Source organism: Aptenodytes forsteri, unplaced genomic scaffold, assembly GCF_000699145.1.
Source record: "Aptenodytes forsteri isolate BGI_AS27 unplaced genomic scaffold, ASM69914v1 Scaffold20, whole genome shotgun sequence".
NCBI lineage: Eukaryota > Metazoa > Chordata > Aves > Sphenisciformes > Spheniscidae > Aptenodytes > Aptenodytes forsteri.
The window spans coordinates 726,286-739,259 of NW_008795523.1; the positions used below are offsets into that span (position 1 = coordinate 726,286).

Sequence of the window (12,974 nt, forward strand, 5' to 3'; positions counted from 1 at the left end):
GGGACTTAGCTTCTATTGGAGTGTTCTGAGCTGCTTTTTCTCATTTTTTTCTTTTTTTTTTTTTTTTTCCCTGATACAAAGTGCAAAAGATTTAATTTTGCATCTGTCTTTGTCTTTTGGAAAGTACACTGTGGATCAAGGGAAATGTTAGGCTTGAGAACCAGAGAATAGCTAAGCATAGAGATTAAAGGTATGAGCAATATTATGTTATAACATTTTCACAGGACTCTGGACTAAAAGCAATGTCTTCCAAAACAATCAGTTCAGTTTTCTGTACATAAATATTTGCACATATTAATAATATACCATATGCTTGGCTTAGCAGTATAGATGTAACACATCAGTCTACCAGGTGCAATATTCTCTCTGGAGCAGAATATTTCCTTGGAATATTCTGCTCTTTTTGACACCTGAGTTTTAACTTTTTCTATAACTTGATCTGAAAATGATGACCAGCTTGAAATCTATATAACTTGAAGGCTTTATCAGTAAAGCCCAGCAGAGTTATATTTCTCTGTGGCTGTGATGTTGAAACCTGGTGAAAAATCAATTTTTTCCTTTTGCTGAATGGTATATTTGAAGCACTTAAAAAAGGTGAATGAGTGTGCTGAGGGCCTGTCATTCTCGAAGTACTTTCTTATGCAGCATGTGTAGGTACATCTGCCTGTTAGCCCTGAGAGGCTGTGTGTGTTTGATGCATTGGATGTTGTGTCAGCAGGAAGGAGAAAAAAAAGAGATTAGGTATATCAGAAAGAAAGTTGATAGCAAATGGTGTTTTGAACAGCCTGTATCCCCCAGTGTAATAAATTATGGAAATAGTGATTCTGACAAGTGATGCTTCTCTGCAACCTGAAGTGATACAGTAGGGATTATGCATGCTCAAGTCATTCAGGACTGGGTACTTCGTTGTCTAGAAATGCTGTAAGAAGTGTCTTCATCATGAACAACTTTGTTATAGATGCAGTGGCAGCAGCTAGATTACTAAAAGAAAAAAATACCTGAAACATCATCATAATTATTATTATTATTATTATTTCTGTTTTTATAGAGTTATCTTTTTTGTGATTTAATACTGTATTTTATCTTGTATTTAGGGATGAATTGTATGCTTTAACTAATTTTCAAGCTTGCTCAAATATAGTTGTTTCAAAACCATAAATAGGTTGTTAGTTAATTAACAAGGGTAGGCAATGAGAAGTGGGCTAAAGGTTTAAAGCAAGGTGTCAGGAAGCCAGAACAAATAAAACAGTCTGTAAGAAAGGCACAGAGGCAACACGGAGGAAATTATTATACTAGAATATAGAACAAAATGCTTCTGACCTGTACACTCTCATTAAGCACAGATCAAGAAATGCAACCTAAAAGTCAGGACTAAGATAGCATATACACCTAACCTCTAACGTCAATAGATTGGCTTACGTGGTTGATCTAGTTTACAGAGATTTCCTTGCAGTAACAACAGACTGGTGTATCTTGCCAGAGTAGGATACTCTGGCTTCAACTGATTTGATGATTCCCTTCTTCCCCCGACAAACATGGGGACACAAAATAAGCTTAGGTAACTTACTGCATTTTAGGAATATCTTGTGGTATGGGAATTATATACAACATAATTGTCTTCAGAGCTACCAACGTATACAGTCTACAGGGTTGGACTTTCTCTTCTTCCTCATGTGGTTCGTCTACCAATGAAAAGTAGCACAACGTTTTTAGTTAGGGGGGGGGGAAAGCCAAAACACAACCAAAAAACCCAAAACCAAAGCCAGCTTTTAGTCTGACCATTCTTGAATGAAAATAATATTAATTGACAGGAAATATATTTAGGAGTGCATTTATTTAAGAGTTTTGAATGTTGTCTTGCAATGTTGATAAATCACTGAGATTTTGTTTTGAGTGGAAATTCCTTAAGAACAGAATATGCCTGTTTGTGGTGTACTTTGTACAGATGTTAAGTAGGAATCTCACATAGTATATTTCACTTCCCCGATTAAAATGTTCCCCCTTCTTTGTTCCTCCTTCTCTGCATCGCTGTTCCTTCCCCACATACGCAGAGTTAACTAATACCAGAGGAAGCAAGTTCATTTTGCATCACTGCTTAAAAAAAATGAATGCTATGACCGACGGAATGAATAAATTTGATAAGCTAAAACAAAAGGCAGCAAATGTTGAGAACAAACTCCAGTGACCTAGGTAATATAAAATTGTTTCATGATAAGTGTGAACATTAACAATTTTGGACATCTAAACATGTAAAATTAGCAATTTGAAAACATTTATCTGGATGAGATAGAACATTATACATGAAACATAATGACCTCTCTGAAATTCAGCCAGGATGCTGTGGTACTCATTTAGACAAAGAAGACAACTAGTTAATCACAGCAAAGAAAACTAAACAGAGTAAATTAGTTTGCTGCATTCCAGACTCTTAGCTACGAAAAAGAATATATTTCACTAATTAGAGACTGAAAAAAGTCTAAGCTTTTAGAAAGAGAATGCAAGAAGAGCGAAAGAGAGAGATCCTGGCTTTGGAATGGTGTATCAACCCATGGTGTTTGCATGATACAATTTTGTGATTTTATCAGTTAGGCAGCCTACATTAAGGGGTCTTCAACTTTGATTATATTGATTACATACAACATAATAGTTCATAATGAAAATTATCTTGCATGGTTTCAGTCCCTAATTTTCATGGACTCTTGGAGCCTCTAATGAAATGTAAATGAATTTAATTTAAAAACCTACATGAATATACATGTTATAATAAAAAAGGCTAGAAACTTCACAATTTAAATAAGAAGTTAACAATGAAAGTTTAAGGTTTTTTAGAGGATTATTGTCTTGATTGTGCTGTAGATCTTTTTACTTTATCATTATATTTTTATCCTTATTGCTACAGGAGTGTGCATTCTATATGTTTTACTTCTGTGTTCTTTAAATTAAACAAAATGTGTGTGCTAAAGAATATTAGAATGGGAATTATTATAATTAGACTCAAGGTGAATGGTAAAAGAGAAAGTGAAGTTCACCTGCTTGTTGCATGGCATAAGAATCCTGTTTTATCTGAAGACTGTATATCATTTTACATAGTGAAAGCTTTATATACAGTTCTGAAATAAGGTTGTTCTTTTCTTTACCTAGAAAAAGATTTAAATTTTTCAGAATTTTTGTTGAAACATTCAAGTATAGAATCAGCACTAGATTCTATACTTAAAAATATATAAATAAATTTATCTCTAATTTTCCTTTACTTTCCTGTGTCTGACTCTGCTCTCTGAATATGACCAGGTTCCTGTACACATAAATGTCATTTTGCTTTTAACTGCAGGGGGCTGAGGATCAAGCCATCTCTTTATCTATCTTTTGCATGAGCAGTGTTACACCCTTGAATTATTTCCATTGAATTGAAAGAGAACCCTTTTACGCTGAGGGTGGTGAAACACTGGCACAGGTTGCCCAGAGAGGTGGTAGATGCCCCATCCCTGGAAACATTCAAGGTCAGGTTGGACAGGGCTCTGAGCAACCTGATCTAGTTGAAGATGTCCCTGCCCATGGCAGGGGGGTTGGACTAGATGACCTTTAGAGGTCCCTTCCAACCCAAGCTATTCTATGATTCTATGAAGATCAAGTTCTGCATGGTTCCAATGCCATAGTTGTTTTTTAAAAAGCTATGGTTTTACAGGACTTCTGTGCTACATTCATATGGGCAGTATGTATGTTTGAGGAAAAGTGTGATGTTGGGCCTCCTTTGGAACCGCACATCAGCAGAAAATCTGTCTCTCTCTTTTTTGATAAACATGAGATAAGCTGATAAAGCAAGTTACTTTTTCAGTCTCTCACATTTTATTAAATTATTTCTTAAAAATTTTAAATGAGAGTCAATGGCTCTATAATACTTGTACATTGGTTGTTTTTTTTTTTTTTTTTTTTAAAAGGTGCTTGTTTGTGGGTGATGTTTATTAGGAAACTGTCTGTATGTGTGCACACGTGCAAGCGTGCATGTATTTATGTCTGTAGAGTGAGGTGGAGGAAGACAGTGTCCCCTTTGTTTCATAAGTTCTACTTCTTAAATTGCCTCACACTTTCAAAAAATGCCAAGACCAAATATGGAAACTTCAGCTCTAAAGAGAGAATGTCCTGGAAAGATTTGAACTAATGAAAAAGAGGGGGTTTAGTCTCTTTAGAGGGGGTTTGAGACTTTTAGTCTCAAACAAAGTTGTTTACATCACCAAGTCATGCCGTAATCAGATAGTGCGACAGATTATTTTTAAAGCAAAATTGGAATCAGTTATATTAAATCAATCTAAAATGTGATTTTGTTTCTAAAACTTTTTTTTACGTGCATTTCAGAAACATATGCAATAAATATTTAGACTTTTAATTTAGTACACATCAATCGAAAAATCTACCTTGCTATCTTAATCAGAATTAATTTGCTTAATTGTTATTCCTATCCCATCAATCTCAGTTTTGCACTAACTTGAACAATGCCACTTTTTGCTGTTTGCACTTTAATTCAATTTCCATTCTAAGTTTATGAACAGTAATAGGGTCCTGCTTGAATATTCATTAGCTTTGAATTGTGAACTATGAAAAGGTGCTTTCTTTTACCTTAATGAAAGTGGCTCAGCATGGGGCGGATCAGTAATGACATTTGATTTTAGGCATCCGACAAATTTGCTTTTTATTTATTGACACATCTTGTCCAAACAGCTCCCTCGCAAGTTAGTGGAGTAATGAAAGAGAGAGTGCTGCAGAGGAGCGTGGAGCTTTCCTGGCAGGAACCAGAACATCCCAATGGAGTCATTACTGAATATGAAATCAAGTATTATGAGAAAGTAAGTGCTAAGATTATCTGTAATGTACAACAATGTGCTGTTTGCTTCGTATTGTCTTGCTGTGTTGTGGAACAATGTTAAAGCCATCAGCTATCAACTATCCTGTCTCTTCAAAGTCACAGTGATTTTGCTCATTTTTAATACCTAGCAAATTCCTGCAATTATTATTGCTATCATACGTCCCATATATTGTATTTTGGTATCCTAAAAATGAAATATCTGCTTGAAATCTGCCCTTTTTTCCACTTTTTTTTTTAAATTGTTAAGTTGGACTTGGGTATTTTACCATCATATTTGTCGTTTTCCTTGTCTCTTCTACATTGTGTATAAAGCTTGTTTCATTTCCTTCTGTGTCATTGTAACTCCAGTCTTGAGATGATATCTAAAATACAACTCTTGACTGCATTTGGTATTTCCTTATGAGCTGGGCCTCTTCAACTCGAAAAACGAAAAAAGCAAAACCAATACCTACAGTTTCAGCTGATAAATATTCCTTATTTGTCCTGTTAAAAAGTCCCAGCATTGTGAGATTTATTTTTCACTTGTTTTCTCAACACAATAATGAATTGAGGGCAGCTTTTCAGTAATAGATGAAGTGATCTGCATTTGGTATTTCCTTATGAGCTGGGCCTCTTCGACTTGATGTCTGAAAACTTCCAAAGCACTTCCTATAGTTTCAGCTGATAAATATTCCTTATTTGTCCTGTTAAAAAGTCCCAGCATTGTGAGATTTATTTTTCACTTGTTTTCTCAACACAATAATGAATTGAGGGCAGCTTTTCAGTAATAGATGAAGTGATCTCTGTTTCTGGTAGAGTGAAATTGCAATCTTATTGATGTCAGTTGGAGTTTTGCCATTCATTTCAGTGTGTCTGGGGCTTCATTCATGATAACTTTGAAGTACTCTAGAATAAAAAAATTCTGACAAGCATATAAGTAGGGCCACATGCAACCGTAAGCTGGATGAAAGCAGAGTGAAGGCAGGTTGTGCAGCTACATGTTTGTCATGGGACCCAGACTAAGTGTGGCTCCTCCAGATTACCTGGGAAATTTACTGTAGCACGTAACATATTCCTAAATTTTATAAAACATTCTGGGAGAAAAAAAGAAAGAATTAAAATGCAAAGAAATGAACAAAGGATCTCCTTTGTGATCCCTTGTGAAGACATTTCATCTCTGCAAACAAGGTGATAGCATCTCTATATCAAAAAGACCATGTCAGCTTACTAAGTAACATAGAATTAGGTAAATTCAGACCAGATTGGATCTAATATCAAGTGTCACATCTAATTTTAAGTGCTGAATTACACAAATATACTTATCAAAAGATCTTTATATGATTTGGGAAGGGAATAAAATGTTTATTTGTTGATGCTAACTCCCAGTTTAAGTTGTTCACTTTAATGACTCTTATAACAAAACTTACCAGATATGTACAAATAGCTAAACAATTCTTTTAAGGGAATTTTATTGATTTTAGCAGATAATTTTTGTTCCTCAAGCATGCGTGTGTGTGCACACACACAAAGTCCATACATTAAAAAAAAAGTTTACATATTTACCAAAGGCAAAACTGTTCTCCACACAACAGAAACCTTAAAAAACAAAACTACAAACAAAAAAATCGTTTTTTTTAAATATGCAGAGTAATTTCTAATCTGTTACAGTAAAACAAATATTTTAAATAGGTAGTGGAAAATGACAGAAAAATGCTCAGATACTAGACTTTTCATAAAACAATAACTTTTAGAATGTGACTTTTATTATTTTCCCTGTATATTCATGTTACTTTACATGAGCAGCAGAATTTCATTGCCAGTTTCCTATGTTTGCAAAGACAAGAACTGATGTTAAACTTCTTTTGTAATGGAAAGAACCCTACCAGTATTATACTTATTGCAGTGAAATTCATAAAAGAGAATAAGAAGCTCATCCTACAAACAGTCACAGATAAACTGAACTATATACCTTTAATTCAGTGAGACAATTTCAACACAAATACTTAAATGCTTGCCTTCCTTCCAAAATAACGCAGTTCCGCTTGAAAAGTACTTCATAAGCTTCTTGCTCAGAACAAGAGAGGCAGTTTAAGTTTTGTTCCATTAGTTTAAAAGAGAAAAAAAAAAAGATCTGAACCTTCAGCTCCTTTTAGAGCCAAATTAAATCAAACATTTTTGTGGTTCTGAAATATTCTGATAAGTGTTTTTTTCACCTCTCACTTCTGGCTAGGGCTGGAATGGAAACTGCCTGAAACCTCCCAAGTAAGCCTGTCCTGTGAGATTTCTAGCGCAGGTTATTTTTATTTCTTTGTTATTTATTTATTTTGAATGCAAGAACTGTTGGCAATTCAAATAAGCCTCATATGCATCAAAAACCAAACTCTGAAATTCCACTGTGGAAATTCAACTCTGAATTTCAGGACTGTGGCTTACAGTCCTGAACCTGACTGTTTACGGTTTCCTTACACTTGTTTCTCATCTCTCAAGCATTCCTGTTCTTTCTCACATACCAACATACATTCCACCATGGTCCTCACTTACAGATGATTTAAACCTTCTTGGAGAAAATATGAAAAATTGTTGCTAGCCGAGCTGGCAGGCTTGCTCAAATGACAGACTGGGCAAGACCCAGGAGAAGCCAGTACTGAATCTCAGAAAAGAAATCATATATGTTGTATTTAACCCTGTATTTCAGCAAAAGTCTTTGCTGCTTTACTGACTGCGAAGGGGAAGGCTCTCCATCATTTTTGGCTGTGAAGTGCTATTGAAATGAGTTACAGATTTATTCCTTCCCTCTGTATCCATCTCATTAGCACTGCCTCGTGCGGCTCATGCTTCTTTGGTCATGTGGTGCATTCAGATGGTTGGTTAATTCATCTCTTCTGCCCTTCAAATCAGGGTTGCATCTGCCACCGAAAATCAACAGGGCTGCACATATCTATGCTGAAAGATAATCTGGATCAGTAAATGTGATGAATAAATAGAGCTTTTTGAATACTGTAATGATCTGTGATACAGCTTTTGTAGTATTTGAAAGTGAGTTATTACTCATAGGGTTTGTAATCTTACAGCTTCAAATCTGGGGGGTGTCATACTGAGCTTCTTTCCCTGGGTTCTTCTTGATGCCATGAAGTCAAAACCTGAGAAAAGACTAAAAGACAGAGAAAAAAAACTAAGTGAAAACTGAGTTAAGGACCTCAGAATTTGGTGCAAAATCCAGCCAGTTATACATTGGCAGTAGTGTATTTTTTAAAGCTATTGGAAGGTAACAAGGGAAGGTGTTCTGACCATGAAAGAACAGATTTTCCTGTCCTTGAACTGTTTAGACCCCGCAGATCCCCTGGAAAGATGTGGTCAAGCTATTTTCTCATCAAAAGTACACAAAATTTAGTCAGAGCCAAAGAAGCAATCATTTTATGTCTGGATGTTTTATGAGTAACAACATGAGCATCTCATTTGAATTTTATTACACTTAAAGCTCCTCATTGCATTGACAGTGTTTTGTAATACTCCACAGAGTACGCTTTGGTTTTTATGTTGGGAAAAAAAGCATTCAACAAATTGAAATAAACTACCCAGGCTGGCTGTCAGTTGCTGATGTGCAACCATGATAAAATCTGACCTGTAAATGTCTTTTAATCTTTTGTCTTACTGTTTCCAGGACCAAAGGGAGAGGACCTATTCAACAGTGAAAACCAAGTCCACTTCAGCTTCTATTAATAACCTAAAGCCAGGAACAGTGTATGTTTTCCAGATTCGTGCTTTTACTGCTGCTGGTTATGGAAATTACAGCCCCAGACTGGATGTTGCCACACTAGAAGAAGCCACGGGTAAACAATTAGATTTATAGGAAATTAACACTTTCAGTAGAAGTAGTAAGTAAAACAAGAAAGGAAAGAGTCATAGGCAATATTATTAAAACTAGAAAGAATGAAGTTCTACATGAAGGTGGATTTTCGTCACTGTATTTTGAAGGATGAACTTCAATTAGTTGTTTTACCACAGAACTACAAATTACACGCTTGTGTAAGCTGTGTAAAGAAAAAACAACCTCTCAAAACCCCTCACAATGGAAAGTATGAAGCTGAAGTACAAACTCTCTCAGTACAGTACACCAGAGAACCTGGCTGGGACATCTCAGCAGAGGCATAACGCTTTGGGAGAGCTTCCTCTTTCCTTGATGCTGAAACCAACCTTGTGCCCTTATTTGTCTAAAAATCACACTGATACCTTTTTTCCTCACCAATGTAGATATGTGCATGCATGCTTAGAGAAAATCTTCCACATTTTGGGTTTTTGGAAAGAAACTCTTGCATCACTGAGACCTGGCAGCCGTGAGCCCATTCACGGGAACTGCCTGTGTCCCTGGTAGCTTCACTGCTCTGTCGCAGACCCAAATTTGGTTACTCTGTTTTGGGTCATTTGCTTCAGGTCGACTTGCCTGACAGCAAGTCAGCCAGATCTGGAGCTGAGGATACATAGCCTACAGGTTCAAAGGGTATGGATGCCAACTGCTCTCTGCGCTTTGTGCAGCGTATCTAAGGTGCGGACACACACTATTGCATCTTATTAATTGCAGCCAGATGTCACCTGAACAATTTGTGGGTATTCTTAAAACACAGTAGTTAGGTCTTGATTCCACCTTGATTCCACACAGAATATGAAAACTATCAATAATGAATAATAGCACATGTCTAATAGACATAATTGAAATAGTAATTATCATAATAGCAGCAATAAACTGTCATTACTAATATTATTAGCTCTGTGTCCGATAGCATGCTATCCATCCGTAGAGTTCTGCTTTAGAAAGAGTCAGTAGCAGAATCCCCATTTTGCAGAATGGGGATGTACCTGAGGTACAACCAGAAGTAATTTCTTCTTTTGAGTAGATTTCTGGAAAACAAATTAAAAGTCTGTCATAATCTGTCATAAGTTTCTGCTAATTAGATACTTTATTGTCTATAGTGGTTTAAAATTAGTAGACCAAAATATTTCCCCAACATTTCCTTAATTACCTGAGTATTTTTTATATACTGAATGTAAGCATACTGGTATGCTGGTACAATACTGGTAGTCGCTAAGATTAGCAAAGATAATTTCAGAGGTAAACAGTCTTGACTGGGGTTTGGCCGATGTATGGAAGATTAGGAAATCCTAGAATAAATGCATCACTGACCATGCTCATGTATCCTTTTTCTGACTCAGGTGATGAAAACCAGCATATAAACCAGTGACATACTTGGCCAGTATGCACAGCAGATTTTTCTCTTATCACAGGCCAGCTTTGTGTTTTGATGTGCCATGTAAAATGTCCTATGCTTTCATTAAAGAAAATTTTAAAAGTGGCATACTTTCCATTACCTTGAAAGGACATTATAGAATATAATTCCCATCAAGGATAAGCATCCACAATTTTCCATATGTGGTTTTCAGAAATCATTAAAATGTTGGTAAAAAGATAGTAAATTCCATTAAATTCTTCTAGAATTGTTTTACACAAAAATACTTGTTTCTCATACTTTATTTATAGTTTTATCAGAACTTGCAGGCTAATCAAATTAATCTTTTGTTAACATTTTAAAGGAAGACCTTTATTGGATCATTTTTAGGAAATATAGCTCAAGTGAAGTACTGTACAGGTGACTAGTAAACCAGTGTTATGCTACAGTTAAGAGGCATTGGCTTCTCATTAGTCCAGTGGATTTCCAAATGCAGCTTTTAAATATGTCAAAGTATTTTAAGAATATATATATAGTGAGAGTGTGTATACATATATATACACACATATATGTATATATATGTAAGAATATATATAGTGACCATCACAGTCAGCTACTCATGTTGCTTACCTGAATTTCTTCTGGCACTTCAACTGGTTGGCACCTTTTGGTTGGTGCTGTTGATTAAGTAGATTTTTGTATTATTCTCCTGTTGCTGAATTGTAATAGAAACTGCATGGCCACTTTTCAGTATTTGAGGAACTATGTCCATTATATTAATAGTATCTGATATGTAGAATATGCATATTTTATACCTGTATTTGCACATATCGTACATATTGGGCATTGCATACATATTTATGTAAAAATTTCAAAATTATGAAGTAAAAATGCTTTATAAAGGCAGGATATTTCTATTCTATATTGTGTTTGCCACAGATAAAAGTACTTTAATCATTGTATTTTTTTGTTGGAATCATTGCTGGTTATTAGAGACAGAAGTCCCTCAGGAAGAAAATATAAATCCATAGATTTATTTTTTTAATTATATTACCACTTAAGTGGTAATTTTATCTTTTGTTTCACTGAAGTATTTAAAAGTTATGTTAACTGACTTGTAGCCAGTGGATCTAAAGATGATCCTGTGCTTTTTGTAATTGAAGGGGTTTGCTACTTGTTACAGCTCTCTCTGTTAAAGTATAAGGACTCAGCGCAACCTGGCATGAAGAAGATTTTGCTTTTTCCTTTTGCCCTGAATCAGTTTAAATCAAGCAAGGTTGAAGTAATATGCAGATGTAAATTTATTCCTCATGTCTGAAATAACACTACTACAAATGTTTATAGAAGACATAAAAAATAATATTTAAGAAAGTGATATTTGGCCTACATGAATCCAATTTCTCATTAAAGGTTTCATGGTGGACTTCAACAGGAATTCTTTTCTGCAAATCATACATTTCAGGTTGCTTGCATGAGAAAATGTTGCTGAAGGAGCAGCACGGCTTTTCCATCTATCACCCTTTTTTAAATCCTCCAGGGTGTTTGGATATCCATTCCTCATCCCTCCAACCATGTACTTAAAAGGTGGTTTTAAGTCCTGTAAATTAAGCATTGCCTCATTCATTTGGATATGCAAATATCATAACATCAGATTAGGTATCACCTGTAGCTGATTGCCCAAGTATCAGGTCCCTGTCTTTCTCTGAGCCTGAGCACAGCTTAAGCAGAGGTAAGGGCAGACTTCCCTGTCCTGCTGGTGGTTCCCTGCCATCACCATTGTGGCAGCACCAGTGACAGGTATCCATGCCATGCACCCCCTGAAAGGATCATCTGCACCCTAAAATCATTCCTCTAAGGACACTCTAGCATCTTTATTTCTGCCAAACCACAGTGATCACTCCAGAAGCTGGGTTCTGATTCACCCTTACACTAACAGACTGAGTTCATCACACAGAAGGGAGAAGCAGCACAGAGTACATGAACAGAGGCAGATGTCTTAGACTGCTGTCACTGAATTCATACCAGACCATGCCCACAATCAGACTTTTTTTTTTTTTTTAAAAGATGTAAAACTACATCATACATTGCATCCCACCTATCTTACCAGTTGGCCAGTGTACCACGTCCTCAACATTTTCCAGAGCCTAAATAATATCCTCGGCTTGCTTCCAGAATGTGCCAGTACCCAAAATCTGTGAGGCAGTTATGCAGAGCAACCCACTCACATATGTCAACCTCTATGCACTCAACTTGGCTGCTAGATTAGGTGACAGGCTGGGGTGGGTATTCTTCCAAAGTCTGTTAGATAGAATCATAGAATCATAGAATCATTAAGGTTGGAAAAGACCTCTAAGATCATCGAGTCCAACCGTCAACCAAACACCACCATGCCCACTAAACCATGGCCCTAAGCGCCACATCTACATGTCTTCTAAATACTTCCAGGGATGGGGGCTCAACCACTTCCCTGGGCAGCCTCTTCCAATGTTTAACCACTCTTTCAGTATAGATGCGGTTTCACACCCTGGCCATTGTGACAGGATGCTGCCTTTTCTTGACTTCCAAGTGAGGTTTGCAGTGAAGTTCAAAGAGAGAACGACAGAGTTTTAGGAAATGCTGTATTTTACATAGACTGTGCATTCCCATGTTTGGGTTTGTCTGCTTTGATGGCCTGGTGATGTTACAGGAGCTGAGTTGTATAACTTATGCCCCTACGTTCTTGCACAAGATAGTGACTACTGATTTCCTAAAAGTTCCACAAGTGGGATATATGCAGGCCTGCGGTAGCACCCTACTGACCTGGGTATCTCAGAAAGTTACAGCTACTCAAAAATAAGCATTTGTTCTTTTCAGTTAACGACTGATATGAACAATGAGATCTTCCTTACCTGCATTAGGTGCAACATAGAAAAATT

General features: G+C 36.2%; 1 protein-coding gene across 5 annotated transcripts in view; it reads left to right on the forward strand.

Moving 5' to 3' along the window:
• Positions 1-12,974, forward strand: part of EPHA7 (EPH receptor A7) — a 182,104-nt gene that overhangs the window by 135,689 nt on the left and 33,441 nt on the right. For 3 of the 5 annotated variants that reach the window (XM_009281919.1, XM_019472761.1, XM_009281922.1), the window contains exons 6-7: positions 4,714-4,838; positions 8,499-8,667. In XM_009281919.1, coding sequence (XP_009280194.1) covers positions 4,714-4,838; positions 8,499-8,667 — 294 coding nt within the window. Of the gene's footprint in view, positions 1-4,713; positions 4,839-8,498; positions 8,673-12,974 lie in introns of all 5 variants that reach the window. The other 2 variants (XM_009281920.2, XM_009281921.2) reach the window with 1 other exon arrangement.